Source organism: Thalassophryne amazonica, chromosome 15 (assembly GCF_902500255.1).
Source record: "Thalassophryne amazonica chromosome 15, fThaAma1.1, whole genome shotgun sequence".
Lineage (NCBI taxonomy): Eukaryota > Metazoa > Chordata > Actinopteri > Batrachoidiformes > Batrachoididae > Thalassophryne > Thalassophryne amazonica.
Window position 1 is genome coordinate 69,650,968 of NC_047117.1, and position 11,032 is coordinate 69,661,999.

Genomic DNA, 11,032 nt, shown 5'->3' on the forward strand with positions numbered 1-11,032 from the left:
GCCGTGTTGCACAGACTTGTATGCAGTAACGCTCTGCTGCACCTGCTTAAAACTGTATCCAGCGCTCTACGCCTAAGAAAATCAAACATGTTTAATTTCTTCCATCCTATGCGTGTAGCCATCAACGTACTGCTGCATAGGGAGCAAAAACTCGACGTAAAGCTGCTAAAAGTGGGCGGAGAGCTGCTCAACTCGGCGTAGATGATACGCCACAATGAGCAGCTCTACGAATACACCAGTGTGAAAGGGCTTTACAAAGAGTTCCTGGACTCTTGCAGACACATTAAGTTGTGCTGGCAGTGACATTAACACCTTTTGGTTCTCAGCCTTTGAAATACAGAAAAGCCTGAAAAGAGCTTATGGAGGTTGTGAGGTCGCTGGACAGAGATGTTTGGTGATGTTGATATTGTTGAAGGGGGGTAAAGGAGAAGGAGACTTGAATGCTAACCAGTGACCTAAGCCAATGAGATGTCTTCTACACTTCAGAGGATCCTTGGGTACCACTGGAATGACTTTGCATCAACCAATTAGTTACTTCAGGAGACTTGGTGACCAACTTGGTGTCATAGTGACCGAGCTCGGGAGGAGCTCGGTCACTAGGGAGGAGCTCGGAGTCGAGCCGCTGCTCCTCCACGTTGAAAGGAGTCAATTGAGGTGGCTCGGGCATCTTTTCCGGATGCCCCCTGGATGCCTCGCTGGAGAGGTGTTCCGGGCACGTCCCGTTGGGAGGAGGCCCCTGGGAAGACCCAGGACACGCTGGAGGGACTACATCTCTCGGCTGGCTTGGTGCCAAGACCACCATGGCACATTTCAAGAGGTGGGGATGGACTGGTTATCTGCCTGGGTATTTGCTATCCAGACAGTTCTGTGCTGGGTGGATATGGCATGTGTGGCACCAGAACATGCTCCCAGACCGGACATGACCTAAAGTGGAACATCTCATTTATTCTAATCCAAATATATTTTTTTCTGTAAATCTGATTGGTTAATCGTGTGAGATTTCAGACCATATGTTATCAGGGTAACAATGGTGAAATTTTGACCGTTTCACATTTGGATGTATTACTCTGCACCCTGACCGGTGTTCTGACGCGATGTCATTCCTGTCGACAGGCTGGCCCTCCGCGAACTGCGCATGCGCACACATGCATAATATTGTTGGGATGGGAAACTGTTGATTTATGTGACAAGACACACAATTCGACAGAACACCGGCTGCACACGCTGCTATGCAGATGTCATAATGGCGCTGTTAGCTGTGAGCGAGAGAAAGTCGTGCACTGACAACACCACCGAAATGGGTGAATTTAAGCTACCATATGAAAGTATTGATGTAAATTCTGACACAGAATTACTGTTTCACATTTGATGGATTTTCACATTTGATGGATTACTCTGCGCACTGACCGCTGTTGGAGCAGCGCTGCCTCATGGTAAGCCTCGCTGACCGAATGTCCTACAGAAACATAAACCATGCAAATGATGGAATTGGATTCTAATAATCCCCATGTGTTTGGTGATTTGCGGACGTTCATGCTGTTATACGGTCACAAATATTCGTTTTACCGGCTCTGCTAATGCGTCACCAGTAAAACTCTTTTTAAAGCTCAGTTTGCGACTGTATAACCAGCATGAATGTCCACAAATCATCAGACACAACAGGGTTATTCCCTAATTGATGTTAATTGAACCTTTTGTTTGCCTGCTTGACTCCCGTCATTATAATGGCTCATTTAAGGCTAAAGTCCAGTGTGTGGCACTAGCAGCTAGCAGGGTAGTAAGTTAATGTCAGTAACCAGCTGGTTGAAGTGTCAATGAATAAATCCTGTTAACTAGTTTCCAATTTTTTTTTCTTAAGTTAACGTTTAACTATTATTAGCTAGCTAATTTTAATTAGTTAGCATTTGTTTTGAAAGCTCACTAATATTACTCACTAGCTCACTAACATTTTGCTAAGCACCCCTCGCCCCATGATTGTCATTGTATGATTTGCAATCTGATGGAACATGAGACAAAAATATTAAAAGTTGCAGCGGTGCACAGTGATAATCTTTCATTTGTCCTCTGTGAATGCTGTGAATTTAAAGTCTGATTTGGCTGCAAATTCATCCTTGCAGAGGAGATGGGCTGCCACAGCAACTGGCAGACGAGGTCACTGCTTGGACTAAAACATTCTCAAAACATGCACTTTCTCCAGCGAGGAAAAGAATTCCATCCTTTATTCATCTCTTGCAGTTTTCAGACTTCTAACAACCTGACTCTGGTTCGACAAAAGGTGTTTCACCCAGCGTGCACAGGCTGTACATCCATGCACACGCACGCGAATGGACGTCCAAGTACATCTAGCTGGGAGTGGAAGAACAGGCCGCTTCTCCTCTTGCTGTTTACGCTGGATTACCCCGATGCTTCAAAGCATTTCACTTCTGCCCCATTTACTGGTGTGCGTGTGCGTGCACGCACACACTCGTACACCCTTATCTGTCTCTGCAGAGTTTCTCTACTCTTTGAAGAACCCTGAAAAAAATTGTCTATTTTAGCCCTCTAGTCCTCATGCTTAGCACGAATAGAAATGTCACCAATGGCACACCAGCACTTTGAGTCCGACATGCTCACGGGTGCGTGTCCGTGCGTCTCATCTGTGTGTGTCTGATGTATAGAAGTCTGCACCTTCAGGAAATCCCTTCTTCTCACCTATCTGTTTCCTCTGCAGATGTGATCTGTGTGCCCGCCGAATTAAATTTCAAAAGAAAACAGGAAAAAATGTATTTGAAATTGAAAATGCAGGATAATCTGAAGTTCAATAAAAAGCAATGAAACGTTTAATGAGAATAGAAAAGTGGAGACTTATCTGAAACACATCAAAGTGATCATTTCACAGCAAACGGAAGCATATATACTGTGCTTTCACTCCCCGATTCATCCTCACTGCTACTGTACAGCAAGTAGAGCAGAATGATGTGTTGCATTGTTTTTCCAGGCCCCTTGTGCACACCCTCAGATGCCCACAGATCTATGAGCATGCATTACAGCGCATGCAACTCTTCCATCATGTATATGAGCACAACATTATGTTGCATGCAACTCATCCAACATGTATATGAGCACAACATTATGTTGCATGCAACTCATCCAACAGGTATAGCAGCATAACATTCCAGTCCATGCATGTCATCTCTTGAACAGTATTCAGTCAGACATGCACCTTAAACATGCTCCCATATTAGTCCTTCTCTGTATATATTTGAATCTGTGAATTAATGTTTCCACAAAGAATTTCTTTTTTTTTTTTTTTCAAAATATCTGGAGCTGATGGAGTGTTTGAAGCCTGCTGTTAATCTTCCACATTTACTCAAAAAGAGTGTGATAAAGACATATTTTGCTGCTGTATGTGTGCTCTGGCTTATCCTGGCTGTTTGCTAAAGCAGTAGATTAATTAGTTTTTGTTTACATGTAGCCTTCCCAAACTCATCCGGTATGCATTCCAGCTAATTAGCTGGTTGCATTAAAAGAGAATGTAATATTATCATATTTGTACAAATGTTATGTATGATGCAAAGCAATGTGGATGTCACAGTCTGGAAATGAAAAGGTATGAAATATGTATGCTATAATTACAACGTGTGTGTGTGTGTGTGTGTGTGTGTGTGTGTGTGTGTGTGTGTGTGTGTGTGTGTGTGTGTGTGTGTGTGTGTAACACTAAGGTTTCTGGAGTCCCACTTCACACCTGCTTACAGTATGTCCTTACAATTTGGTGCACACATTCAGCTTGGTTTTAGTTAACAAATACTTAATTTTCATAACAATTTGACCACAACACGGAACAGGATTGTGATTCAAATAGCAGTCGGTTTCCTTATTGGTTAGACATGGTTCTGGAGTCTCATGTCACTCATGTTTGATGATTCTCCTTACAATCTGACACAAAGCTTGTGCCAAGTATGTTATTGGTTGTTTGATTTTCACTGTGATCTCAAAATAGTCTTAAAAATTATGAGGGTTCAGCTTGCTGTTTCCCAACTGGACATAGAGGTGCACAGAGTCCCACTTTGCTCTTGAATAAAGGATCTCCCTCAAATTTGGCACAGCTTTGCCTCAAGCATAGGAATGGCACGGGAGTTAGACTAGTAATCTACATACTGGGGTTTGAAATCAAGTGTGTCCATGTGAAGCTACTTTTCTGGGTCCTTGGACAAAACACTAAAGCTGCATTGACCAAAATCCACCTGGCTTGTTGTTTGTTGTTATCCTCCTTATTTTGTTATTTCTAGTATGGCTAAAGTAGATGGGCACCCCTCTGAGTCTGCTGTGCTGGAAGTTTTGTCTCATACTCAAAAAACACCTAAGGGAGTTTTTCCTTACCATTGTTATCAATGTGTCTACTCATGGGATGAATAAGTTTAGACCTTGCCCTTGTGAAGCCCTTGTCTTTGGGTAACTTATGTTGAGCTTTGGTGCCATGTTATCAATTTGGATTGAATTAGAGCAATGGCACAATTTGTGCCATTAAACATAAGCAGTACATAATTTTGTGGAGACATTTGCTTATCTTCGTTGTGACATTCATGTTTCTGAGTCCAAGGTCTTTGAGATTGGGATACACCTGAAAAGGGCTTATGGCATTATTAGGTCACTGGACAGAAGTGCTTGGTGATACCGATATCTGTGCAAGAAAATGAAAGTCCTACTTTTTAAGGTGCTGGTGCCTCCTGGCTTACTGTATGGTTGTAAGACTTGGACACTAAGGCAGTGACTAGATGTCTTTTGTACCAGGTCTCTTCAGAGGATCCTTGGGTACCATTCAAATGACTTTGTGTGAAGTGAAAGGTTAATTTCAATTGGGGAGATTAAGACAAGGAGTTTAATTTGTATTGTGAGGGAACATCAGCTATGACATTTAAATGTGGTGTGTTTCTTTGGGAGTGACCCATCACAGAGGTGCCTCTGTGTTCTGAATCCCAGCAGCTGGAGAAGATCAAGGGAACCCTCACATTTTATATGGGTACGGCAGATAGATGGCTAGCTACTTTTGGTGGAGTGGTTGTCTGCCTGGGTGGTTGCTATCCATTACCCAGGGTGGTTCTGATGAGTAGCACCACTGCATACTCCCAGACCTGACCTGAAGATCGACCTTTTACATCTCCATCCACTTTCCACAGCTATTCACCACATAAATGTCATTTTGTTTCTGAATGAAATAAGGAGGCAGAAAGTCAAACAGCTGACATGTGGACGCCAGTAAGTGATACCTCTCAATTGTTCCTCTGTGCGCTTCGTATTCCCCATTGGAGACCATCGTTGCTCGTGTGAAGGTTCTCGTTCCCTTTTTCCATCCAATTCAAGTGTTGAAAGTGAGATAGCTATGGAGAGATAAGTGAGGGATGGGAGTGAGTTTGCAAAGGTGTGGTTTCCAGTGAAAGCGAGAGGACAAGAAAATAAAGAGACAGACAGGAGTGTGATATGTGTGCTTGATAGAACCTGTATTCGCTTTGCCACCTCCCTTGTTCCCAGCGGATGCCTGTCACCACAAAGTCACCGGACTGTTTTATCACTCTCCCATGGCTCCCGTCCCTCTCTCCACCTGCTCTCTTTTCCCTCTCCATTTCTGTTATCTCACTCTGATGAGTTATGCGCCTCTACATGCACAGTATTCACGTCTAGGAAAATAAGGAAGTGATTTCTTGGAAGCATGCAGGAATGTGAAGTGCAAATTAGCATTGCTTTGTGGTGAAGATTTGATGTCAGAGTTTAGTCGCGTGTTTAGATTTAGGCCTTGATGTGAGCCAATGCTCTCACTTCTTTCAAGAAATTTAAGTACATGTTTCTCAACTAAGATAAGACTTTTACTTTGGCGGAGGGTAAAAAATAAAAACTAAGATGTAGCCAAATTGTGATTGCTTGACTTAAGCGCATTAGTGAAGATTTTACATCACAAGAACCTTTTTAATGGTGTTGTCCCTTTTGAAGAGGTAGGTTTTCTACAGAGTTCACAAAGTTTGTTTTGTGATAAAAAAAAATCTTATTATGAAGTCCCCTTATTTTTGTGGTATATGATAAAGTGTCAGTCAATTTTATTTCTGGGAAACTATTTATTGTAGGTGGATTCCATGGTAAATGTAGTGGATTCATGCCGTGACATTTTGCAGATGATGTAAAGAAGGAATATTGTGTGTAACATTTGAACTTTATCCTTAATTGGTTGGAAACTGTGTTTCCATCTTCCAACTAGGAACAATAATAGTCTTCTAAAGCAATGACTCATTTGAGAAAACCAAGAAAAACTCTTTGCAACTGTAGCAAGCATTAATATTCACAACTGACACCGTAGGCTTGTCTGAGTGTTGTGTTACCTGTCCAGCAGATATCCAGTAAATTCATGTGAAATGTGTCCAGATTTGATCCTGAGTTCTTCCCATTGGACTCTTTAGTTGCTCGTGTTTACAAGCTGTGCCAGTTGCCTTCTTTTTCCTTTGATTTTAGATCTTTTTTCCTTTCATTCCCATTGAAGGTTTACCTTATTTCTTCAACTCCGTGATGATGACACTCACAAGTAGGGCCAAGCCTCCTGAAACAAATAAGCAACAGCATTTAAAAAGTAGTTAACCTAGCTCAATATTTATATACAGTATATATAGTTCTCTTAAGAACATATTAAATAGAAACCAACTGGAATTTATGAGTGTAGTGGTGTTGAATGGAGAAAGGAGGGCGAATTACATTACAGCACTGATTATTGATTTGAGGCTGTGAGCAGACACTTTCAATGAATGCACTGAAGAAAATAGCGACCTCGTATGTAAAAACAGTTGTGTTCCAGGTTTTCAGATCAAGCATGTATTTCTTATAATCAAGCCTAAAAAAATGCGACCCATAATTTTTTTTTTTTTCAAGTAATTTTAAAACCAGAGAAGTCATTCAAGGATCAGAAAAGTCCTCCGCGCCATTTATGATGTCACCACAGAAAATGTCATGGCATGTTGTCACTGTATTTTAACACGTGGGTCAAAATCCTCTTGTTTTCAGACAAGAAGCAATTTTGATATTGGTAATATAAATTGGGAATCCTTTGGATACTAACAACGGTGCTGAAGAAAATCATTTTTACAACTTAAAAGGTAAAATCAACATACCTTTTAAAACAGAGTCTCTTGACAAAATAGACAGAGTGTGGACTATACCAGTGAAACTGTACATTTTTTTTGTCTGTTTATTTTTGCCTTATGTCTGCATGAGAATGTTGCATTAGCACACTAACATTTTTTATTGTCATTATTTATCAGCCTGATAAATGTAAAACCGCTACACTATCATCTCATTGACTGCTGCCTACAGTCGTTGTGGAATAATGGCATTATCCACACCAGGACTTGATTTGCATTAATTTCATATTAGCGTCATTGACTGAAAGTAATGAGAATGTTAGTTCCCTCTATGTGACCTCTGTTTCCACTGTTGCCCCAGGCAATGGTGGAGACGGTGAATAATTTGCTACAGCCACGTGCCCAGGCGGCGTGGAGAGAGCTGCCCACCAGCGAGCAGCAGCACTCAGCCACGCTGCTCCTTGACACCGTGGAAACCGGAGCTTTTATGCTGGCCGACAACCTTCTCAAGACGGACACCGTGCAGGAGACCACTGACAATATCCGTGAGTACATTTGACAAACTTGTTGAATGCCTTTAAGCAGTTGCTGGTCTTGTGGACATGCAGATTTGCTAAAGGTTGAAGGTTTTGCTGTTCTTGGTGTCCAACAGCAGGCATGTGGGAAGATGTTAAGCAGTGGAGCCTGCCAATCAGTTAGAAAACTGTGATGTCATGTCTTTTTTTTTTTTTTTTTTGCACAGTATGTAGGCTCTGTGTGTCCAGTTCATGCAATAGTGTCAAGACAGCAATCTTCTTGCCATCCTGATGGATACAATGGCACACGCGCGCTCACACACACAGACACAGAGAAAGTGAAAAGTACTTTGAGCCAATGTAACTTCTGTTAACGTTTCACGTACAGTATAGACCAACTGCCACAATCATTTGGCTCCACAAGCTGCATCACTAAAGTGTTGCCAGACTTCAAAGTAACAACACTGATACTTATGTGGGCACTGTCCTTGGTGCTGAACGTGTTCCCATTCCCAAATACAAAACTAACAGGTAGTCCAGGTATTTTAATGCTTCTTTTTGTTTTATATATAAATATTTTTTTCACACACATACAGATCCTTTTAGGCATATTAGTGATGTAGAGTTCTTGATCTTTGTAATAACTAGGTAATAGTGCCTGTGCACTTGAAGACAATGAGGTCTAGGGAATCTGACATTGACCCTATTGACCTGACTTTCACTGAAATAAATTTCACCTAAATAGCCCTCTGGTTGACCTTATTGTGGAATCCACCAAAGTGTGCACCACGTTTGGTCCAAAATGGGTTGAAAATCATATTCCTTGACCTTAACTTTGCCACAGTGAATTCCATAAAGGCAATGTTGGGGTCAACCTTCCACGGTTATACCAATTTTGGTAGAAATGAACAAAAGGACCTGATAGAGTTAGGCCAACAACAGGCAGGCATTACACTGACCTGAATGGTTGAATTTGGCAAATTTGGCCTTGCTGAACAGTTGCAGAACCCCACATCTATATGTGTACTACGTTTGGTGAAAATTGGTATAATAAACCAACCCAGTGACCTTCATCCCATATCGGAGTGAAAAATCAAAATTTTGACCTCTGCCAACCTTGATCTTTGCCAAAACATACCTTGAACCTTAAAACACACCTATGAAGTGCAATTCCAGGCTCAACCTTCATCCCCATTATGAGGTTGGTGGAAAGCAGACAAAGGACCTGGGAGGAGTAGGAGAACAAGCGTGTCTCAAATGATAGCATGATTTGCAGTTATTGAGTGGTCAAAATGACTGCCACATCTGATTTCTAATTCATAATTGGAATATCTTAGAAATAAATACAAAAGAACAAACATTGCCTTAAGAATATTTAGTAACAATTCCAACAATTCCTTTCATTCAATTAAATAAATTAAAAAATAGATACACCTATTGATGGACATAATGAAGAACTTAATTTTTTTTAAATTCTCTTGACCTGAATTAACCAAATGAATGATGGTTTTTGACTTGGATAAAAGTAACTGATTGCTTCCAGTTTGTTTGCCAAAATGGGGAAAGTGAGAGTGAGAGTTGCTTGACACCATCACACTTGCTGTTATGAGGAAAAAAAGCAACTGAATACAAAAGACTACAGTGCAGTCATCAAAGATCTTGAAATCCCTGTTTCAAATGTCTATAGTTTTATCAGTAAGTTTCAGAGTCATAAAACCAGTCAGATCTTTCCAGGATGTGGTGCTAAGAAGACGTCTGTGAATGTTGCTTTGAATTGTGGGAAAATAACCACACAGAAGGTCTAAAGAACTCCAAGTTGACCTGAGCGATCTGGGTGGTGGTTTTTGTCCATACCGCACACCACACATGAAACCAAGTATGGCTTCATGCATGAAGGTCCAGGAAAACAAAACTATTGAAATAAAGGTACAAATGTCCAACAATAAGCCACAGTTGAAAAGGGAAACAAGTCCATACTCATACACTTGACATGTCTTTCTAGGGTAGAGATCCACAGACACGTGAGTCCATAATGGAGCTCTTTGGGAAGGAAGATCGATAATTTTCATCTTCTTTTGGCTGCTCCCGTTAGTGGTTTCCACAGCAGGTCAATGGTTTCCATCTCATCCTGTCCTCTGTAACTTCATCTGTCACACCAACCCATCTGCATGTCCTCCCTCAGCACATCCATAAACCTCCTCTTTGTCCTCCTTCTCCTCCTGCCTGGTGGCTCCATCCTCAGCATCCTTCTCCCTATATACCCTGGGTCCCTCCTCTCCACATGTCCAATTCATCTCAATCTCACCTCTCTGACTGTCTCCAAACCGTCCCACCTGTGCTGTCCCTCTGATATGTTCATTCCTAATCCTGTCCATTCTCATCACTCCCAAAGAGAATCACATCTTCACCTCTGCCACCTCCAACTCTGCCTCCTGTCTTTTTGTTATTGCTCATTACGGTCTTGTAAACTTTCTCCTTCACTCTTACAGATATTCTTCGATCACAAATCACTCCTTCACCTTTCTCCACCCACTCCACCCTGCCTGCACTGTTTTCTTCACCTCTCTACTGCACTATCCATTACTTTGGACAGTTGACTCCAAGTATTTAAACTCGTCTACTTTCGCCACTTCTACTCTTTGTAACCACACTATTCCACTGGGCTCTTTCTCATTCACACACATGTACTCAGTCTTGCTCCTACTGACTTTCTTTCACCTTCTCTCCCAACCTGGTCTCATGGCAAGTCAGGATTCAGCAGCACGAAATATACATTAATCTAATGGTTCATGATATTGTGACGAAAAGTGCCTCATGTTTGTCACGGCAGCACAAATTCATTCTAATTCATTCCGTGATGGCTGCACGAAATTAAAAGTGAAGCGGGGGGTTGGGGTGGTTATGGTTAGGGTGGGGCGAAAGAGTAAGATTAGGTTATGGTTAAGATTAGGGTCGGGGGTAGGAGTAGGGTTAGGAATAGTGAGTAAAAGAAAACCCGTCATGAAAATTTGACTCATTTCGTCACGGGAGCACAAAAAAAAAAAAAAAAAAAAAAAAAAAATGTGAGACTGGGCTGTCTCTCCAGACCATATCTCCACCTCTCCAGGATAGACTCACCCTGCTCTCTGTTCTCACTACAGATCACAGTATCATCTGCAAACATAGTCCATAGAGACTCCTGTCTGATGTCATCTGTCAACCTGTCCATCACCACTGCGAACAAGACAGGACTCAGAGCTGATCCTTGGTGTAATCCCACCTCCACCTTGAATGTGTCTGTCATTCCTACTCTGCATCTCACCGCTGTCATACTATTCTTGTAAATGTCCTGCACTTCTCTAACATACTACTCTGCCACTCCAGACTTCCTCATACAATACCACAACTTTTCTCTTGGCACCCTGTGATAAACTTTCTCTA

General features: G+C 41.7%; 1 protein-coding gene across 1 annotated transcript in view; it reads left to right on the forward strand.

The window, feature by feature from the left end:
- adgrl3.1 (adhesion G protein-coupled receptor L3.1) overlaps positions 1 to 11,032 on the forward strand; it is a 479,593-nt gene that overhangs the window by 343,143 nt on the left and 125,418 nt on the right. Inside the window, exon 13 of the mRNA XM_034187839.1 lies at positions 7,459 to 7,642. Coding sequence (XP_034043730.1) covers positions 7,459 to 7,642 — 184 coding nt within the window. The remainder of the gene's footprint in view (positions 1 to 7,458; positions 7,643 to 11,032) is intronic.